The sequence below is a fragment of the Drosophila kikkawai genome, chromosome 3L, assembly GCF_030179895.1.
Source record: "Drosophila kikkawai strain 14028-0561.14 chromosome 3L, DkikHiC1v2, whole genome shotgun sequence".
Classification (NCBI taxonomy): domain Eukaryota; kingdom Metazoa; phylum Arthropoda; class Insecta; order Diptera; family Drosophilidae; genus Drosophila; species Drosophila kikkawai.
The window spans coordinates 26,537,397-26,559,886 of NC_091730.1; the positions used below are offsets into that span (position 1 = coordinate 26,537,397).

Here is a 22,490-nt window from a genome sequence, read left to right on the forward strand (position 1 = left end):
ATCACCCAAGGGGGGGGGGGGAGGGTCAAAGTGCAGTCCTCCAGATAAACAAGGAGGCAGAGGACATCCTTTATCCCAGATACGGGAAGATGGCGTGGGGCATGGGTAGCGTATACCTGCGCCTCAAAAAGCGCCACCCTGGGGATAAGGTTGCTCACACCCTGAAGGCAGATGTGGTGGAGAAGGACCTAGGTCTGGAAACCATCGTGGATGCCGACCGGGAAATGAGGCTGGATGAGTCCGACGAAGGAGAGGACGGTGACCTGACCGTAGTAGTCAAACCGTCGTATGGAGGTGAGGCCAGTATCCATGACACTCAGGGTGCTGCAGCTCAACCTCCATAACAGCAAGGTCGCGTCGGCGGAACTTCTCATAGCCATGGAGCAAGGATCCGCCGACATAGCTTTGGTCCAGGAGCCATGGGTCGCCTCAGGCAATGCCATCGCCGGACTGAAGTCCGCAAATTACAATTTGCTCCATCCACCAACGGTAAACAGGAATAGAACCGCCGTACTTGTACGGAAGGGTCTACACGCTAACCTTATGTCTCACTATAGCTTTGATGACCTGACCGTGGTGATGCTAGAGAGCGGGAAAAAGCGCCTTTTGGTAGCTTCCTGCTACATGGCACACGACAGGACAGCCCCACCTGAAGAACTCATGAGCTTGGTAGAAGCCAGCCAACTGCTTGTGGGTGCTGACGCCAACGCGCACCACTGCGTATGGGGGAGCCCCGACATAAACGACTGAGGTGAGTCCCTCTTAGACTTTATACTCTCAACCAACCTGAGTATAGCAAACGTGGGGGAGGAACACACCTATGTAGGTCCCACATCCTCAAACGTGCTAGATCTTACTCTTGTAAGGGGACAAGGTACTTTGGTATCAGAATGGAGAGTCCTTAAGAGACAATCCTTCTCAGATCATAAGTACATACGGTTCCAATACGCATTCGAACACTCTCCAAAACAATCAGTCTTTAGCAACCCCCGGAATACTAACTGGGGAAAGTTCAAGGAGACTATCGCGACACGGCTCGCGATCTCTCCGGGCATAGTAGAATCCGCAGAAGGCATAGAAAATTCTCTAGAGACCCTCTCCAAAGAACTGCTGGATTCGTACCACGTATCATGCCCTATATCGGACACGAGAAAGAGGACCAGGCCACCCTGGTGGAATAAGGGCCTTTCACTCCGACGCAACAAACTCAAAGAATTTTACAAAATCGCCAAGCAGGCGAAAGATGACATCATCAATGAGGAATACAAAGTTCTACTTAGGGACTACAAGAAGGAAATACGCAAGGCGCAGAGAAACTCATAGAGAAACTTCTGCTCCAATATAGAGACTGCCCCGGAAACGGCTAGACTCCGGAAGCTGCTATCGAAGCAGCCAACCATACAGAGTCAGCTCAAACGCGACGACGGACAGAGGACTGAGGGCAGCGAAGAGGCCCTAACAGCACTAATGCACGCGCATTTCCCAGGATACACTGAGGTACCCGAAGCAAATAAGCACCTGGACCTAGCAACTGGAGTAGAGCGTCTCCCAAAAGATCTAATACCCTCTAGTAGAATCCACTGGGCTATAGACTCTTTTGCGAGGATAAAGGCACCAGGACTAGATGGAATATTCCCAGCCATGCTGCAGGCGACCAAGGAAGTGGTCACCCCATGGCTCTACGCAATATATACAGCTTGTTTAAGCACGGGCTATATCTCTATCCAATGGAGGACCTCTCGGATTGTCTTCCTACCCAAAGCAGAAAAGTGCAGCCACATGAGCCCCAAGGATTACAGACCGATAAGCCTCACCTCATTCCTTCTTAAAACGCTGGAAAAGCTGCTGGACCTATACATCAGGAACGATGTAGGGAGACAACGGTCGACCAACCAGCACGCCTACACGAAGGGGAAATCAGTGGAGACGGCACTACATTCGTTGGTAGCCACCATTGAGAGAGCCCTAAACAATAAGGAATATGCACTTGGAGTGTTCGTGGACATATCCGGGGCATTCAACAACGTTAACACGGACGCAATAATGGATCGCCTAGAAACGACCAACTCGTCCCCCGCTATCAACTTGTGGATAAAAAATCTTTTAAGTTGCCGGCCGGTACAATCAGATTGGGGCACCGCTTCCATGGTGAGAGGAGCGCACAGAGGCACGCCGCAAGGTGGGGTTCTGTCGCCCCTCCTATGGAATCTGGTGGTAGATGACCTAAAAAGCACCAAAGATAAAAGCTTATGCGGATGCCATAAGCATAATTATAGCGGGAGTCTGTCCATCGACCCTCAGCTCGATCATCGAAACAACGCTCAGGGAGATATGTGAGTGGGCGGAGAAGGTAGGACTCAATATCAATGCGGATAACACGGACATTATTCTCTTCACCAAGAGATACAAGGTGCCGCAATGGATCCCCCCAAAAATTAACAATACCAGGCTGACCCCGAAAACACAAGTCAAATACCTCGGCATTGTACTTGACAGCAAGCTGACGTGGAGAGCAAATGTATTAGAGAGTATAAAAAAGGCCACCATAGCACAATATGCATCCAAGAAGATGCTTAGCAGCACATGGGGCATCTCACCCGCTCTAATGCATTGGGTCTACATATCGGTGGTGCGTCCGACTCTGCTGTATGGAGTCTTAGTGTGGTGGCAAGCCATTAAGAAGAAAACGTATAATAAGCTTATGGAGAAAACCCAGCGGCACTGCTCTGCATATCAGGGGCGCTGAGGTCAACCCCCACCAAAGCACTCGAAACCATAATCGGTATATATCCCCTAGATATCCAAGCGCAACTGACAGCAGGAAAGGCGGCACAACGTCTGGTTGCATCAGGAAACTGGTCGCTACATGACATGAGCAGTACATCTGACTACATGATACCCAGAACGTGCCCGGATGTAAACACAACAGTATTCATGGTACCAAATGGCTGGAAGTCAGGCCAGGACCATGGTCAATACCTCAATATATACACCGATGGCTCCAAGATGGAAGGAGGAGTTGGAGCGGGCATATACTGAGGCTGTCGTATAAGCTACCAAGCTACTGCAGTATATTCCAGGCGGAAGTATTCGCCATCAGGAAAGCAACAGAGCTTGCGCAGAGCATAAACCGTCCACATGAGGCTGTACTGGCAAGCAGGGAGTCATTAGATAGCCTGAGCACGACTAAGTCAGTGAGGATCTACTGGGTTCCCAGCCACCAAGGCATAGACGGCAACGAAACCGCGGACGAACATGCAAAGGAAGGCTTTGGACTGGCGAGTGAAAGAACAGAAAACGTCCCTATCTCCCTAAGAACGCTCCAAAGCGAGCTAGAGAGACGAGCTGACGCAAGCGCAAAAAGCAGGTGGAGGAGTAATTCCGCAACCTGCAGAATATCAAAAATCATGTGCAAAGAGCACAACGAGAAACTCACTCACTTCGTGCTGCATTATTAGTGTGTATTCTTACAGGTTACTGCCTGTCTGCTGCAAATGCAGTCAAGCTGGGTAATACCGACAACGCCAAATGCCGGAAATGTGATGAATCCGAGGCAATCGAAACCTTGGAGCATCTCATTTGCAAATGTCCGGCCCTAACGAGGGCAAGAATGAGATACCTAGGCTCTCCAGTTCTGGCATCGCTAGAAGATGCCTCCAGGAGGAGGCCAGACGAACTCCTTGCCTTTGCGAAAAACACCTTGCTATTCAAGGATCTCGAAACCCGCACAAATAGTCTCTAGGTCCATCCATGAGTTTCCCCGGATAGCTATGGGCCATATTGGCCTATGTGTGGCCCCTCGAGGGGCAATTGCAGACTTGAGGTCTTAGTCGGCTTTGATTTCTTTTTTTTTTTTTTTTTTTTTTTCGCGCGGGGTCCCGCTTCCACCTCCCGCCCAACCGACCGAGGGGCGCAGCCGTGTGACGTACGGCACGAATCGCGAACTAGATAGACGCGTTAGAAGGACAGACGAAATGTACGAGGAAACATTAGGAGATAATATAATAAACTATAAATATATAAATAAATAAATACGCATGCAAAATAATGATCTAATAATAAAAATATATAACCATAACCATAATTTAATAAATAAACAAAATATAAAAAATAAAAAAAAAAAAATTAAAAAAAATTAGTGCTACTCTACGAGATAACTACTACAAGTCATGCAAGAATAAATAAATAGGTAAAATAAAAAGAAACGCATGCAAAATTAGACTACGGTGCTACACTACGAGCTAACTCTACAAGTATTAAGGTTTTTAATATAGAAGGGTTATCGCTACGAATTATAATATCAGAGAGGCGGTTGTAATCCGTACATAAAACCCTAAAGGGTTCATGTACTTCAAACTCCCGCCTACAGTGATTTACTACTAAAGGGATAAGGGTTCTAGATGTTAGTCGGGGAACGTGGAAGTTAAGCTGCCCTAAAAGAAAGGGGCTCTCAACCACACCATTTATAAGGTTATGAAGGAGTACGACACCAAGCATTGTTCTACGGTTAGCTAGGGAGGGTAAGTTAATTAATAGGAGTCTACTTGTATAGGACGGTAGCCTCTCATCAGCATCCCAAGGTAGGCCACGGAGGGCGAAAAGTAAAAAGTTCTTTTGTACAGATTCAATACGGTTAATATGGATTCCGAATTGAGGACTCCAGACGCATGAACCATACTCCAATATAGGGCGAACTAATGAAGTAAAAAGGGTCTTCGTTATATAAGGGGAATCGAATTCCTTCGACCACCTCTTAATAAAACCTAGCATGCCTCTGGCCTTATTAACTGTGCACGAAATATGTTCAGAGAACGAAAGTTTAGGGTCTAAGCGAACGCCTAAATCATCAACAAGAGATATTCTTTCAAGAGCACAATCATTTAGCATATAAGTGGCAAACTGGGGAGTGACACATGAAAATGTCATCAGCTTGCATTTAGAGCTGTTGAGATGTAATAAATTAGCACGACACCATGCTTGAAAGTTATTAAGATCCGATTGCAGGTCTGACTGGCAAGAGCTGTCCTTATACTGCAAGCATAGCTTAACGTCATCAGCGTACATAAGTACTCTAGAATTCGTTAGAACCAGCGGGAGGTCATTGATAAACAATGTAAATAGCAGCGGGCCGAGGTGGCTACCCTGTGGGACGCCAGAAGTGACTCTGAGGAATTTGGATAGAGCATTTTTAAACAGAACCTTTAGAGTTCTGTCACTCAAATAGCTCAAAATCCATTTAAGTAGATCGACAGGAAACCCGATTATAATTTAATTTATAATTTATATTATATATTTAAAACGTCAGACGTCAAATAAAAAAGGAATGTAGCCGAATTTAAATGTAGCAGTAGAATTACGTTGTTGAAATATGTAGCAGTGGAATAAAACTTTAAGATCTTTCTTTCAAAATCTCTAGAGATAAAATCTTGGTTTCTTTTTTTACACCAAAATAGTCCCTGGCTTTTAAATCAAATTCAATAATATAAAATTTTCAATTAAATAAAAGCATTTATAGATACCAGGCATGGGCGTTCTCGACACGGTGGCTGGCATGATACCAGGCATGGGCCAGGGGCCCCTCCATCATTACCATCATGTCGACACTATCAAGACCGAGCATAAGCATGAGCACAACCACCATCATGACGATCTTCATCATGACCACTATCATGACCACGATCATGACCACGATCATGAGCACGATCATGAGCACTATCATGACCACGATCATGACCATCATCATGACGACCATCACCATCACCATGATGACCACCACCATCACGGCCACTACCATCATGATGACTATCACGGCCACCAGCATCACCGCTACCACCATCATGACGCCCATTACAATCATGGCCCCTACCATCATTACGACCATCACCATCACGGCCACTACCATCATGACAACCATCACCATCACGGCCACCACCATCATGTCGATCACCACCATCATCATTACAACCCCTACCGTCATTACGACCACCACTTTCATCGCAACCCCTATTATCACCACCATTATCCTATCAATCCTTTCGACCCTATCTTTCCTTTTGATCCTATCTATCCTTTCGACCCTATACTTTATTTCGACCCTATCCGTCCTGTCGACACTAACCGTACTGTCGACCCAATCCCTCCTGTCGAACCTATCCCTCCTGTTGACCCCATCCGTCCTGTCCACCCTGCCCGTCCTGTCGGCCCTATCCTCGGCTATAGTCCAGTATTCTATATGCCGCAATCTGCAACGAATTTCTTGGTTTCCAAATATTACCGACTGCCCCAGAGCTATATTTCCTACAATGGCCAGGACATTGGAATCAATGCGGAGATTGATGACTGGAGGGACTATCTGGCCATGCAGGATGGGTTAAAGCTACTGATCCCCCTGCTGCTGTTTCTTTTTTTAGCAATGCCAATCATGGGGTGAGTTTTGCTTTGAGTTTTCTTTCGTGTTAAGGATTTTGAGAAGCAGCTTCTTTTTTTAGATCCCTTTATTGCTGGTTTTGTGGGCGATGCAGAAATTGCAGGACAGGCAGCAAGAGAAAATGTTACTGCTGTGGCATCCTACTGGCCGTTGCGGCACTCCTTATGTTGTAAGTCTGTGACGGATCGTAACTACCTCAAATCTGGCTAAACGAGGTTTAGTTTATTTCTCTTTTTGGCCATGGTGGCAGCCAGTCAATTAACCAAGGGCCTGGAGAAAAATGGGCGCTGTACACAGCGATCCCTTCACCGTTCCCCCCGACATCTGTATGACCCCAACTATAAACCTTTTTTGGAGCGGATCGAAGTTCCGTCCGATGCGGGGGACCATGCTGAGGCCATCAAGGATCTAATCGAGGTGCTTAAGAATTTGCACGCAGGAAGGTTGATTTTAGAGGAGTTCCGGGATGAGCTGCCCATAGCTAAGGGGTTGGCTATTAGGTTTCGGGATGGTGAGGAGCTTTTTGTTTTTTAAAGGATTAATTATGACTATGTTCCTCAAAGCGTTGCGTGTCGTCAAACAAAATCTTAAGGAATTCCTCATCTCGCACTGCAACCAACAGCAGTGCGGAGATTTCTACAGAGACAATGAGATCAGGATGCTAGACGAGGGATGTCTGCACTTTGATAGAGTAAGTACATTAAAGGCTACTTTAAAGAAAAGTAAAAGGATTAACACGAAACAACTGTTAAAGATTCCCTCAACAGAAGACTTGATCAAGTCCATTAACGAAATTCAGGCCAGTAACTTCGTCAACTATCCCCTAATGGCTGCTCAACAGATCGCAACGGCATACAGGAATCGCACTGAAAACCAGCTAGTCGCAGTTTTTAAGAACCTCCATAAAGACGGTTAGCAGAAAAAAAACTATAAATATATCCCCCTTTAACATTACAAAGCCTACAAAGCATCGTTGGTCGAACACAGAGTAAAAAAGACAAGGCCGGCAAAGGCGATTAGTCGTATTCCCGCAGCTGCTCTGCGCCGGAAGCTGGGACTTTCGTGGTATGGAAGCACGTTGGGAATGCTCTTGGTGCTTATGATTTTGCCCATCCTCCTGCTAATTGCTCTTGTGGTGAAACTGTTTAGTCCGAATGTGGGCAGTGGGTTACTCTGTGCATTCCTCACTGCCGCCTTCATGCTTTTCTCGATACCCCTTGTCCTGGTGCTCTTTTATTTGGTCCACGGATTCTTGACGTATAACATTTTCTGTTCTGAGTAAGTTTATGTACCAGCTCCAAGCTAAAATATACCCTCGTGTACTTTTGTAGATATCACCAGGTGCCCGAAAAAAGGATTCAATTTGATGATCGACCGGATGATAATCGAACGGATGATAATCCACGGAATTATGAACCACCGAATGATAGTCCACCAGATGACAATCCACTGGATGGTGGGTTACCTGTATTAAGATCTGAAGATTCTTTGTATCCCCCGGGCGAGAATCCATCGGATGATAATCCACCTGTCTTAAGATCTGGAGCTACGTTAAGTCCACTGGATGATAATCCACTGGATGACAATTCACTGAATGATAGTCCACCAATTGACAATCCACTGGATGATAGTCCATCAAATGACAATCAACTGGATGATAGTCCACCGTATAACAATACACCGGATAATAATCCACCGGATGGCAATCCACTCGATGATAGTCCACCGGATGACAATCCACTGGATGACAATTCACTGAATGATAGTCCACCGGATAACAATCCACTGGATGACAATCCACCAGATGATAATCCACTAGATGACAATCCACTGGATGATATTCCACCGGATGATAATCAACCTGTGCTAAGATTTGGAGATACGTTGTATCTACCGTATCATAATCCACTTGTGTTAAAATCTGGAGATACGTTTAATCAACCGGATGGTAATCCACTGGATGACAATTCACTGAATAATAGTCCACCGTATAACAATCCACTAGATAATAATCCACCGGATGATAATCCAACTGTTCTGAGATCTGGAGATACGTTGCAGAGGTGTGCCGGTAATGAGGCCTTGTGCGGTGACTTGGGTCTCAAAGAGTTCTATGTCAATACGAAAAGGGATATCCGGGCGGCGGCCGAGGACCAGGAGCTCTTGCGGAGTAAGCTCTTCAGCTACAACAGTTCAGAATTCACCCAATATATGTGCCGAGAGCTCGTGCCGGAGCCCAAACCAGGTCCTCTGCCGGAGCTGATCAGTAGACTGGCCAACCTGACCAGAAGTGTGGGATCGCCTCCTTTTCTGTTAAACCAGACCATCAGGCTGCAAGTCACTCACAAGAAACTGGGGCAACCGCTAGCGGCGATCATTCACCGACTGCTGGGTAAACTGAAGCAGCTGGATCACCTACTGTCCGGCGGAAATGAAAGCTTTGACACGTACATGAGCCGACTTCTGGAAAAGATTAACCAGTTCCAACGCCGGGATTTTGTTGATTTTGTTCTGGATAATAGAACCAAGAAGTCGATGAAGAGCTTAGCACAGGCTCGCCATTTCCATGGCCATCACGGGCACCACCATCACGGGCACCACCATCACGGGGACCACCATCACGGGCACCACCATCACGGGCACCATGATGATCACCACTACTACCATTATAACCACGGCGATAATCAAACCGAAGAACTTCACCACGATTATGAGCACCACCATCAACATTACCACCATCATCATCATGATGATAATCGCACCGATCAAAGTGAGAAGTTAGCTCCGTTCCCCTTACATTCGTATCCCTATGTAAGCTTTGATCCGAATCCCAATGGCAGCTTTGATCCCTATTTCTATAACAATTTAGCTCCGAATCGCTATTTGAGATACAAAGATCTTTGTGGGAGTATTGCCAATCCAATGGTGAGTGGGGATTGCGATATATGTAGCTTTAATTATAAATTGCATTTCCTTTAATCTCCAGAACGCCTTGTGGTTCTGGCTTCTACCCTTCACCCTGATGCTTCTGCCCGCCCTCTGCTGCAGTCATTATCTGAGATGTTACTGCCGGTGTTGTATGAATGTTTGCGCGGATCCCTGCGCGGCCCCGTGCGCGGCCCCGTGCGCGGCCCAGTGCGCGGATCCCTGCGCGGCCCCGTGCGCGGATCCCTGCCCGACCCCTTGTGTAGATTCCTGCGCGATCCCTTGCGCGGCTCCCTGCGCGACCCCCTGCGCAGTCCGTTGTGTGAACCCTTGTGTTTCCCCTTGTGCTGCTCCATGCGGGGCGTTCTGCGCAGCTCCCTTCGCGGCCCCCTGCGCGGTCCGTTGTGTGAACCCTTGTGTTTCCCCCCGTGCGAACCCATGTATGACCTCCAGTGCGGCCGCTACAGACTACACCTGCTACACGTTGCCAATGGAGTTCCCAGACTGCTCCTGCTGCACAATGTCAGACTGCACCCATTGCAGATATTTGCCAGTGGTGGACGAAACGAATGTCGATCACTTGAATTTTAATCTGCATTATGCCCGGCCCCCTGCGCGGCTTTCTGAGCGGCCTCCGATGTGAACCCTTGTGTTTTCCCCTGTGCGGCCCCCCGCCATTGTGCGGCCTTACGGCCATTGCATGACCTCCTATGCAGCCCCCTGCATGACCTCCTGTTTGGCCCCTACCGACTACATCAGCTGCACGCTGCCAATGGAATTTCCAGACTGCTCCTGCCGCACGATGGACTGCTCCCACGAATGTCGATCAATTGAATTTCAATATGCATTTATGAAACAGTTGAAAAATTAAACAAAACAATATTGTTAAATTTATTTGTTTTTCTAGCAAATCTTCTAGATTGACCGCTTGTTGTTGATACTTTATAAGATCGGAAGTCCCCACTCCGTCGCAAATTTCTGATTACAATTATTGTACTCTGCAAGGGTATGAAAAGAAAAGTAAAAAAGTCAATACATTGCCCCTTGCAATGTATCGCCTAAGATCCTCAAGAAAACCATAAACCGAACACCCATACCAGTTGCCAGTAAATCAGTGAGATCCGTTGATCGTTGTCTCTTTCGTTTGCAAACATTTATGTCAATAAACTTTAAGTGGTTTTACATAAGTCTTCGAATTTTCTCATTTACAGAAATTATTAAGGAGGAATTTTGCCTATGTTTACAAAAGAAATTTTCAAAATCTCTTATTCGAGAGGCGACACGCTTTGTTTCACTTGCTGGCTATTCTTATTGCTTTATTTAAATATTTATACCCTTGCAGGGTATTATAATTTCAGTCAGAAGTTTGCAACGCAGTGAAGGAGACGTTTCCGACCCTATAAAGTATATATATTCTTGATCAGCATCAACAGCCGAGTCGATCTAGCCATGTCCGTCTGTCCGTCTGTCCGTCCGTCTGTCCGTCCGTCTGTCCGTCTGTCCGTCTGTCCGTCCGTCTGTCCGTTTCTACGCAAACTAGTCCCTCAGTTTTAAAGCTATCTGAATGAAACTTAGCATATAGTCTTCTATATACTCTCACTGCTATATATGTCTGAACGGGCCGGATAGGACGACTATATCATATAGCTCCCATACAAATGATCGATAAATTTTTAGAAAAAAAATTTTAACTTTGCTGTTTATCAACATTTTGGCACTATTTTTCAGATATGGCCATTTTATATTATTTCAGAATTTCGGTAAAAAGTTCATGAAAATCGGACGACTATATCTTATAGCTGCCATAGGAACGATAGGGAAATTAATAGAAAAAAAAATTATAACTTCGTTTTTTTATACCCTTGCAGGGTATTATAATTTCAGTCAGAAGTTTGCAACGCAGTGAAGGAGACCTTTCCGACCCTATAAAGTATATATATTATTGATCAGCATCAACAGCCGAGTCGATCTAACCATGTCCGTCTGTCCGTCTGTCCGTCTGTCCGTCCGTCTGTCCGTCCGTCCGTCTGTCCGTTTCTACGCAAACTAGTCCCTCAGTTTTAAAGCTATCTGAATGAAACTTTGCATATAGTCTACTATATACTCTCACTGCTATATATGTCGGAACGGGCCGGATCGGACGACTATATCATATAGCTGCCATACAAATGTTCGATAAATTTTTAGAAAAAAAATTATAACTTTGCTGTTTTTCAACATTTTTGCACCATTTTTTAGATATTGCCATTCTATATTATTCCAGAATTTTGGTAAAAATTTTATGAAAATCGGACGAATATATGATATAGCTGCCATAGGAACAGTCGAGAAATTAATAGAAAATAATTATAACTTCGTTGTTTTTCAACCTATTTTTATCTTCTATGAGATGTAAGCTAATTTTATTAGTTCAAAATTTTGGTATAAATTTCATGAAAATCGGACAACTATATCATATAGCTGCCATATAAACCGATCGGCAGAAGTAGAGAAAATGTAAAACTGGGAATGTAAAGCTGTAACTGTCAAACTCTCAACATAATAAGTATAGGTAAAATTTAATGAAATAATATCTGCAAGGGTATACAAACTTCGGCGTGCCGAATTTAGCTTCCTTTCTTGTTTCAACCGATTTTTATCTACTCTGAGATATAAGCTTATTTTATTAGTTTCGAATTTTGGTATAAATTTTATGAAAATCGGACAACTATATCATATAGCTGCCATATAAACCGATCGGTAGATGTAGAGAAAATGTAAAACTGGGAATGTAAAACTGTAACTGTCAAACTCTAAACATAATAAGTATAGGTAAAATGTTATGAAATAATATCTGCAAGGGTACACAAACTTCGGCGTGCCGAAGTTAGCTTCCTTTCTTGTTTTTAATATTATTAAAAAAATGTAATTTCGTAATAATCGTTGATACAAGTTGACAAAAAACAAAAAAAATAACAAGAAAGGAAGCTAACTTCGGCATGCCGATGTTTGTATACCCTTGCAGATTGCAATTGGATCATTAAGAATCGAGCCATTCTGGTTAAAAATTAAAAAAAAAAAAATAAACGAAAATATATAAAAGTTGTATATTTATACATAGCATAAATAAAATGCTGAAAACACACACAAAAAAAAGTTTCATAACATTTTACCTATACTTATTATGTTTACAGTTTGACAATTACAGTTTCACATTCCTAGCTTTATATTTTCTCTATATTTACCGATCGCTTCTATGGCAGCTATATGATATAGTTGTCCGATTTGCATAAAATTTATACCAAAATTTTGAAATAATACAAAAAGCTCTCAAAGTAGATGAAAATACGTTAAAAAACAACGAAGTTATAATTTTTTCTATTAATTTCCCGATCGTTTCTATGGCAGCTATAAGATATAGTCGTCCGATTTTCAGGAAATTTTCATTGAAATTCTGAAATAATAAAAAATGGCCATATCTAAAAAATGGTGCAAAAATGTTAAAAAACAGCCAAGTTATAATTTTTTTTCTTAAAATTTATCGAACATTTGTATGGCAGCTATATGATATAGTCCGATCCTGCCCGTTCCGACATATATAGCAGTAAGAGTATATAGAAGAATATATGCAAAGTTTTATTCAGATAGCTTTAAAACTGAGGGACTAGTTTGCGTAGAAACGGACCGACGGACGGACAGACGGACATGGCTAGATCGACTCGGCTGTTGATGCTGATCAAGAATATATATACTTTATTTATATATCGGAAACGTCTACTTCACTGCGTTGCAAACTTCTGACTAAAATTATAATACCCTGCAAGGGTATAATAAATTAATTTATGTAAGATCTTTCAAAAATCTCTAGACTTTATAATCTTAGTTTCTTTTTTAATTCACAACAAAATAATCACTGGCTTTTAAGTCAAATTCGATAATATAAAATTTTAAATTGAAAATAAGTATTAATAAAAATGATGCCTATCCATTATGTCGATCCTATTAAGACCGAGCATAAGGAAGTGCACAACCAACATCATGACGACCAGAATCATAACCACTATCATGACCACTATCATGACCACTATCATGACCACGATCATGGCCACGATCACGACCACTATCATGGCCACTATCATGGCCACGATCATGACTATCATGACGACCACCATGGGCACGACGGCGATTACCACCACCATCATGGCCACTACCATCATGACGACCATCACCATCGCGGCCACTACTATCGTGACGACCTTCACCATCACGGCTATCACCATCATGACGACTACCACCATCATCACTATCATGTCGGTCACCACCATCACGGCCACCATCATAATGACCATCACTATTATGACGACTACCATTATCCAATCAATCTGTTCGACCCTATTCTCGGTCGAAGTCCAGTTTTCTATGTGCCGCAATCTGCAACGAGCTTTTTGGTTTGCAAACATGGCCGACTGCCCCAGAGCTACATTTCCTACAATGGCCTGGATATCGGAGTCAATGCGGAGATTGATGACTGGAGGGACTTCCTCGCTATGCAGGATGGACTGAAGGTACTGATCTTCCTGCTGTTGTTTCTTATTTTAGCAATGCCAATCGTGGGGTGAGTTTTGCTTTTAATTCTTATTCGTGTTAAGGATTTCAACGAGCAGCTTTACCTCATAGGTCCCTTTATGGCTGGTTTTGGGGGCGATGCAGAAATTGCAGGACAGGCAGCAAGAGAACGTGCTATAGCTGTGGCATCCTCCTGGCCGTTGCGGCACTCCTTATGTTGTAAGTCTGTTAGGGATTCGTAACTACCGCTGATCTGGCTAAACGAGGTTTAGTTTATTTCTCTTTTTGGCCATAATGTCAGCCAGGCAGTTAACGAAGGGCCTGGAGAAATATGGGCCTTGTTCGCAGCGATCCCTCTACCATCACCCCTACAGGCGCATGCGACTTCTGCATGACCCTAATTATAAGCATTTTTTGGAGCGGATCGAAGCTCAGTCTGATGCCACACAAGCGGGGGACCATGCTGAAGCCATTAAGGATCTAAGCGAGGTTCTTAAAAATATGCACACAGCTAAGTTAATTTTAGAGGAGTTCCAGGATGAGCTGCCCGTAGCTCAGGGGTTGGCTATTAGGTTTCGGGATGGTGAGAATCCTTTGGTTTTTTAAAGGATTAACAATGACAATGATCCTCAACAGCGTTGCGTGCCGTCAAACAAAATCTTAAGGAATTCCTCATCTCGCACTGCAACCAAGAGGAGTGCAGAGATTTCTACAGAGACAATGAGGTCAGGATGCTAGACGAGGGATGTCTGCACTTTGATAGAGTAAGTACATTAAAGGCTAAGTAAAAGGAACGTAACAGGATTAACACCAAACAACTGTTAAAGATTCCCTCAACGGAAGACTTGATCAAGTCCATTAACGAAATTCTGGCCGGTAACTTTGTCATCTATCCCCTAATGGCTGCTCAACAGATCGCAACGGCGTACAGGAATCACACTAATAACCTGCTGGACACAATTAAAAAGGATCCCCATAAAGACGGTTAGCCAAAAAAAAACTATAGACATATTTACCTCTAGCCTCAAAAAGCCCACCCTCAGACAAATATCTGCAGGATAAGTACAAAGCATCGTTAGTAGAACTCCGGGTAAATAAGATAGGGCCTGCAATAGCGATTCGTCGTATTCCCGTAGCTGCTCTGCGCCGAAAGCTGGGACCTTCGTGGTATGGAAGCATGTTAGGAATGCTCTTGGTGCTTATGATTTTGCCCATCCTCCTGCTAATTGCTCTTGTGGTAAAACTGTTTAGTCCAAATGTGTCGAATGGGCTACTCTGTGCATTCCTCACTGCCGCCTTCATGCTTTTCTCGATACCCCTTGTCCTGGTGCTCTTCTTTCTGGTCCACGGATTCTTGACGTATGACATTTTCTGTGCTGGGTAAGTTTTATGAGGAGCTCCAAGCTTAAATAATCCCTCATGTACTCTTGTAGACATCAGGTGCCCGAAAGGAGGATTCCGATGTATAATCGACCGATTTTGTATCGACCGAATAATAATCCAGCGAATGATAAACTACCGAATCATAATACAATGAATGCTAATACACCGAATGCTAATTCAGCGAATGATAATCAACCTATGTTAAGATCTAGAGATACGGTAGATCCACCGGATCACAGTCAACTGCATGACCATCCACTAGATAACAATCCTCCGGATGATAATCAACCTGTGCTAAGATCTAGAGATACGTTGTATCTACCACCGGCTGACAATCCACTGGATGACAATCCACTGGATGACAATCCATCAGATAACAATCCATCAGATGACAATCCACCGGATGATAATCAACTTGTGCTAAGATCTAGAGATACGTTGTATCTACTGGATGACAATCCACTGGATGATAATCCACCGGATGACAATCCACCGGTTGACAATCCACTGGATGATAATCTACCCGATGATAATCAACCTGAGCTAAGATCTAGAGATAGGTTGTATCTACCGGATGACAATCCACCGGATGATAATTTTCCTGTGCTAAAGTCTGCAGATACGTTGTATCTACCGGATAATAAGCCACCTGTTCTAAGATCTGGAGATACGTTGCAGAGGTGCGCCGGTAATGAGGCCTTGTGCGGTGACTTGGGTCGCAAAGAGTTCTATGTCAATACGAAAAGGGATATCCGGGAGGCGGCCGAGGACCAGGAGCTCTTGCGGAGTAAGCTCTTCAGCTACAACAGCTCAGAATTCACCCAATATATGTGCCGAGAGCTCGTGCCGGAGCCCAAACCAGGACCTCTGCCGGAGCTGATCAGTAGACTGGCCAACCTGACCAGAAGTGTGGGATCGCCTCCTTTTCTGTTAAACCAAACCATCAGGCTGCAAGTCGCTCACAAGAAACTGGGGCAACCGCTAGCCGCGATCATTCAGCGACTGCTGGGTAAACTGAAGCAGCTGGATCACCTACTGTCCGGCGGAAATAAAAGCTTTGACACGTACATGAGCCGACTTCTGGAAAAGATTAAACAGTTTCAACGCCGCGATTTCGTTGGATTTGGTCTGCAAAATGAAACCAAGGAATCGATGAAGAGCTTAGCTCAGGCTCGCCATTACCATGGCCATCACGGCCACCACCATCACGGCCACCACCATCACGGACACCACCATCACGGGCACCACCATCACGGCCACCACCACCATAATCACACAAACCATCATCACCACGATGATAATCACACCGAGGATCATCACCACAACTATAATCACCACCATCATCATCACCACTTTCATCATCATCATCACCATGGTGATAATTACACCGATGATCATCACATCAATGATCATCACCACAATCATCATCACCACGATTATCATGCTTCGTATCCCTATGGGAGCTTTGATCCCTATTTCTATAATAGTTTAGCTCTGAATCGCTATTTGATTTACAAAGATCTTTGTGGGAGTATTGCCAATCCAATGGTGAGTGGGAATTGCGATAAGTATATGTATCTTTAATTATAAAATATATAACATTTCCCTTATTCTCCAGAACGCCATCTGGTTCTGGCTTCTACCCTTCACCCTGATGCTTCTGCCCGCCATCTGCTGCAGTCATTATCTGAGATGTTACTGCCGATGTTGTAGGAATGTTTGTGAGGACCCCTGCGCGGCCCCGTGCTCGGAACCCTGCGCGGCCCCCTGTACGGCCCACTGCACGGCCCCCTGCACGACCTCCTGCACGGCCCCCTGCACGGCCTCCTGCACGGCCCCCTGCACGGCCCCCTGCACGGCCCCTTGCACGGCCCCCTGAACGGCCCCTTGCACGGCCCCTTGCACGGCCCCTTGCACGGCCCCTTGCAAGGCCCCTTGCACTGCCACCTGTGCGGCCCTCTGTGCAGCCCCCTGCACGCCACCCTGCGCGGGTCGTTGTGTGAACCCTTGCGTTTCCACCTGTGCGGCTCCTACAGATTACACCTGTTGCACGGTGCCAATGGAATTCCCAGACTGCTCCTGCTACACAATGAAAGACTGTTCCCACTGCAGATATTTTCCAGTGGTGGACGAAACGAATGTCGACCAATTGAATTTAAATATGCATTTATGAAACAGCTCAAAAATTAAACAAAACAAAATTATTAAATTTGTTTGCTTTTCTAGCAAATATTCTAGATTGGCCGGTTATTCTTGATACTTTATAGGATCGGAATTCCCCACTCCGTCGCAAACTTCTGATTACAATTATAGTACCCTGCAAGGGTATGAATACAAACAAGAAAGGAAGCTTACTTCGGCACGCCGAAGTTTGTATACCCTTGCAGATATTATTTCATTACATTTTACCTATACTTACTATGTTTACAGTTTGACAGTTACAGTTTTGCATTCCCAGCTTTACATTTTCTCAACATCTACCGATCGTTTATATGGCAGCTATATTATATAGTTGTCTGATTTTCATAAAACTTATACCAAAATTCTGAAATAATAAAATAAGCCTATATCTTAGAGTAGATAAAAATACGTTGAAAAACAACGAAGTTATATTTTTTTTCGTATTAATTTCCCGATCGTTCCTATGGCAGCTATAAGATATTTTCATAAAATTCACACCGGAAATCTGAAATAATATACCATGGCCACATCTCAAAAACGGTGCAAAAATGTTGAAAAACAGCCAAGTTATAATTTTTTTCTAAAAATTTATCAAACATTTGTATGGCAGCTATATGTTATAGTCGTCTGATCCGGCCCGTTCCGACATATATAGCTGTGAGAATATATAGAAGACTATATGCCAAGTTTCATTCAGATAGCTTTAAAACTGAGGGACTATTATTTATTATTTATTTGAAGATATTCTTCCTAACGCTTCGAGTACAAAATACTTATAAGTTAATGCGCTATTCACACAGGACAAGTTCCTTATCAGTTCACATCTATATGATATACAATTTTTAATTATTCTTATACTAAAATTAAAAACTACGGTCGCTTTGTTTTATTTTATGTCAGATTTTATTCTTGAAAGTGTGCAATAAGTTTTACCTTAAACTGCGCGGCACTGCTAATATTTCTTAGATAGCTTGGTAAGGAATGTACCGAAAAGAAACTGCACACTTTCAATTGTGAAAAGCTCTCAGTGGGAGCATTCGATCATGCCATGCGGTGCACCGTTAGAAAGCTCTATTAATTCTGCGTTGTTTGCATGTTCTCTTTTTACTATTTGTTTTGCACATTTCGCAATGCCTCGTATTGAAGAACACGTCCGTCAAAAAATTGTGCACAATTACTGCACAGAAAACGGTGTTTCGTACCGAAACTTAGCCAAGCGCTATAAAGTAAGCGTTAATAGTGTTAAGAATATTATTATCAAATTTGGGAAGACATGTTCTCTAAAAGATTTGCCAAAAACTGTCAGAAAAAAAGGTCCAAGGGATGCCAGCGTCGATAAGAAGGTGCTAGCTTTAAGGGGGTCTTCTTATTCAAAACCCGTTTTTTGGACCCTTTTTAAAAAAATTCTTATTTGAAAACGCAAAGAATAATTGAAAACTTTTTTTATTTATTGTATTCAAAAATGTTCAAAGTAACTAAAAAAGTTGTTCTTGCCTCGATGCGAGGGTTGTTCAAAGAGTAATGAGACTTCAAACTTGGTGGTCGAAAAAAAGGTGTCGTCCTGGCGGCCACGATTCAGGGTCTCCAGAGCGTCCGAAATTAAAAAAGAAAACGGGGTTATAATCAGAATAGATGTCATTTTCGGGTGACGGAACAGATTTTTAAAAAAATTTTTTTAAACAAAATGGCGGCCATTCAAAAAAAAATTTCGATTTCGGGCTTTTTTTTTGTAGTTTAGTGTACAAAAAAAATAGAAAAAAAAAATTAAAAAAAAATCTGTTCCGTCACCCGAGAATGGTGACAATTCTGCGTCGATTTCACTTTGTTTCATGAAAATCGGTTGAGTTGAACTGGAGATATCATGGCCGCCAGTTCGAAAAACATGGTTCGAGATAAACGCGTTTGAAGTTTGAAAAAAGCTCATTTTGCGAAGACTTTGCTTCACAAATGAGGCTGTATCTTCTAAAGTATTTCAAATTTCTAAGAATCCTTTTGGGGACATATACAGACCATCCCAAGCTATGAATAAATGCAAAAAAAAAAATCGAAAAAAAAGTTGCCCAATGAGAAGACCCCCTTAATTGAGAAAAATCCCACGACGTCAGTTCGAGATTTGGCCAAAAAAGCGCGAACGAGTGTAAGTATGGTGCAGCGCATAAAACAACGGCATGGCCTAAAGACTTATAAAAAAACAAAAAGTGCCAAAAAAAAGTTTGCGCCAACAAAAAGTCGGCAAAACGAGAGTACGCAAGCTTTATGATCGCTTGCTCACTGATGCAGTGGAATGCGTCGTAATGGACGACGAAACAAATGTAAAATTGGACTCAAAAACATTACCAGGCCTCCAATTTTACACAAAAGCCAAAGGTGAAACAATTAGCGACTCGGTCACCAAAATAGAAGTGGACAAATTTGGGGAGAAAGTCCTGATATGGCAGGCAATTTGCACATGTGGCCTAAAAACCAGCCCATTTTTCACAAATGGCACAATAAACGCAGAGGTTTACCAAAAAGAGTGCATTAAAAAACGTTTAATACCGTTTTATAGAAAGCAACGTGTCGACAATATTTTGGCCAGACTTAGCGTCAGCGCACTATGCCCGGTCAACATTGGCGCTCCTTGAGGCGGAGAACATCAAGTTTATTTCAAAAGAGGAGAACCCACCAAATTGCCCAGAGCTGCGTCCCATTGAGAGATATTGGGCCATCGTTAAGCGAAATTTAATAAAAAATGGTAGTCTCTCCCAAAATAACAAAGAAATGAAAAAAAAACTGGATGCGTGCAGCCGGCAAGGTCACCAAGGAGGGTGTGCAGAACCTGATGAGAGGAGTTAAGCGAAAAATTCGCTTAAAAATAAGAAGTTAATTTTTTTTTAATTCTGTTTATAAAAATTGAAAGTTTAAGTTTTGCTATAAAAAGAACAAAAAGAAAAATTGAAATCGAATCAAAAACATGAAAGTTATAGTAGAAAAAGTGTGCAGTTTCTTTTCGGTACATTCCTTGTATAATAATATTTGACCTTCGCGTAGTGGAGAATCTAAGTGTTTAATACAAATAAATTGGTAATTTGGAAAAAATTATTTTTTGTAAGTAAACTAACACTCTCATTTTTATCCAATCTGCCAAGTGAAGTTCAAATATTTTGTTGATAGTCTAGTTACGTGATCAAATCGTCGCAAATTAAATACGAATCTTGTAATGCTGTTGAAGGCCATTTTAAGTTTGTGCTGGCTGATTGAGTCACAATTAGCAAATAATTCGATCCCATAGAATAAAGTTGGGATCAGGCAAGATTTCGCAAGCAACATTCTTACATTTAGGGGTTGAAAGTTTCTAACCAAATAAAGCGACCTTAACAATCCACACGTTTTCCCAACCGCGGTGTTAATGTGATCACTCCAGTTCAGCGTAGTATTAAAAATAAAACCCAAATTGGTCGCTCTTTTTACGCATTCAATAGGAATGTCATTTAAAATTAAGGGACCAATGTTAAGACTGATTTTCTTTTTAAAAATAATTATGCACTTGGATTTTGACGGATTCAGTCCTAGTCCGTTTTCTTTTGCCCAGTTGCTTATTTTGACCAGTTCATTATTACATATGTCTACACACTCAATTATTCTATTTAGGGGACGGCTCATATACATTTCGACGTCATCTGCGTACATATGGACATTACAACTTGACAACATGGAGGGAAGATCATTTACATAAAGGGTAAACAAAAGCGGACCAAGTATAGAACCTTGCGGCACACCGCGTTTTGTAAACGCAAAAGAAGGCGACACATTTGACACTACGACAGATTGACGACGGTTTTGTAAATATGATGTCATTAGTTTGACAGCAGTTTTTGAGAATTTGAACTGAGTTACTAATTTTGCACATAGGACATTATGATTAACGGTGTCAAAGGCTTTACTATAGTCAAGTAGTACAAGAAGCGTCACATTGGAGTTGTCAGCATATTCTCGTATATCATTTGATATTTTTAAAATTGCCGAAGTGCAGCTGGTGTGTTTCCTAACTCCTGATTGGTTATTATTCAGTAAAGCGTTATCATGGATGAACGAGTTAATTTGAAATGCTATTATATTCTCAAAGGCCTTTGATAGATACGGAAGAATAGAAATGGGACTATATTATCTGTTTGCCTTCGGAACAGGGATAATTTTTGCGATTTTCCAACGGTCTGGAAACGTGAAAGTTGTAAAGGCCGTGTTGAATATATATGTTATGTATTTCAGGATTTTTGGTAACAATACTTTTATAAATTTAGGATTAATGTCGTCAAGTCCAACTGCGTCTGATTTCATTTTAAGAATATTGACGAGCACTTCACACTGATTGACACAAACAAATCTAAATCTACTATCATAGAGGTTTCGAGGTACTGATCTCAGGTACATATTGTTTTCGCAGATTTCAGGTACATTGCATTTCGACAGACTTGTGTTTAATTCCTCTATGTCAACATCCTGTTTCGGCGCTGCTGGTTTCCTACCTATTCCTAATGACTTTACTTCTTTCCAAGTTTGTGAGGTGGATGCTGATGTTTGTAATCTACTTCTATACAAGTTTGTCTTTGCAGAGTCAATTAGTTTGGTCACCGTGTTTCTCAGTAACTTAAATCGTCCATAATGTTCTGGCGTCCTATACCTTTTCCACTTTTGGTAAGCGTCATTTCGGGATTTTATTGCTAGCTTAATGTCATTATTTAACCAACATTTGACGGAATGTTTAATCACTTTGGTTTTAACCGGAACAAAGTTTTCGTATAAATAGCTGATGTTGTTTTGAAACTGTGCAAGTTGCTGCTGGTCTATACGAGATACAAAAATATTATTCCAGTTGCACTTATCAAATTATGGTCATGTTTTGAGAACGAAGGCACGATGAGTTGGTCAAACAAATATACTTTTTTAACGTCAGAGACAAAGAAGACATCTACAAAGAGCTGCAAGTTCTGCTGAAATGTGTTGGAAACACAGAGTTTACCAAGTGCATGCCTATGGATTCAAATTCATT

At 42.7% G+C, this 22,490-nt stretch overlaps 2 protein-coding genes across 8 annotated transcripts; both read left to right on the plus strand.

Annotated features, from left to right (window-relative positions):
• Positions 1-5,370: 5,370 nt before the first annotated feature.
• LOC121502269 (uncharacterized) lies at positions 5,371-10,223 on the plus strand. Of its 5 annotated transcripts, none has more exons than XM_070285424.1 (9): positions 5,371-6,426; positions 6,489-6,596; positions 6,649-6,938; positions 6,991-7,118; positions 7,182-7,338; positions 7,396-7,705; positions 7,759-8,375; positions 8,433-9,352; positions 9,414-10,222. In XM_070285424.1, the coding sequence occupies exons 1-9, from the start codon at positions 5,525-5,527 to the stop codon at positions 9,993-9,995; spliced, it is 4,014 nt and encodes a 1,337-aa protein (XP_070141525.1). In that variant the 5' UTR covers positions 5,371-5,524; the 3' UTR covers positions 9,996-10,222. The 5 variants fall into 5 exon arrangements, with proteins under 5 accessions (XP_070141525.1, XP_070141524.1, XP_070141526.1 ...); XM_070285425.1 differs by having other exon boundaries at positions 5,373-6,426; positions 7,759-9,238; positions 9,297-9,352; positions 9,414-9,553; XM_070285426.1 differs by having other exon boundaries at positions 5,388-5,522; positions 6,287-6,426; positions 7,759-9,352.
• Positions 10,224-13,224: 3,001 nt separating this feature from the next.
• On the plus strand, positions 13,225-17,460 carry LOC108077826 (uncharacterized). 3 transcript variants are annotated; one of them, XM_041775476.2, is made up of 8 exons: positions 13,225-13,946; positions 14,009-14,116; positions 14,203-14,480; positions 14,534-14,661; positions 14,725-14,881; positions 14,941-15,277; positions 15,331-16,828; positions 16,899-17,460. In XM_041775476.2, exons 1-8 carry the CDS (start codon positions 13,306-13,308, stop codon positions 17,157-17,159), a joined length of 3,408 nt encoding a protein of 1,135 aa, XP_041631410.2. In that variant the 5' UTR covers positions 13,225-13,305; the 3' UTR covers positions 17,160-17,460. The 3 variants fall into 3 exon arrangements, with proteins under 3 accessions (XP_041631410.2, XP_070141690.1, XP_070141691.1); XM_070285589.1 differs by having other exon boundaries at positions 13,226-13,946; positions 14,170-14,480; positions 16,899-17,459; XM_070285590.1 differs by having other exon boundaries at positions 13,807-13,946; positions 14,199-14,480.
• Positions 17,461-22,490: the final 5,030 nt, after the last annotated feature.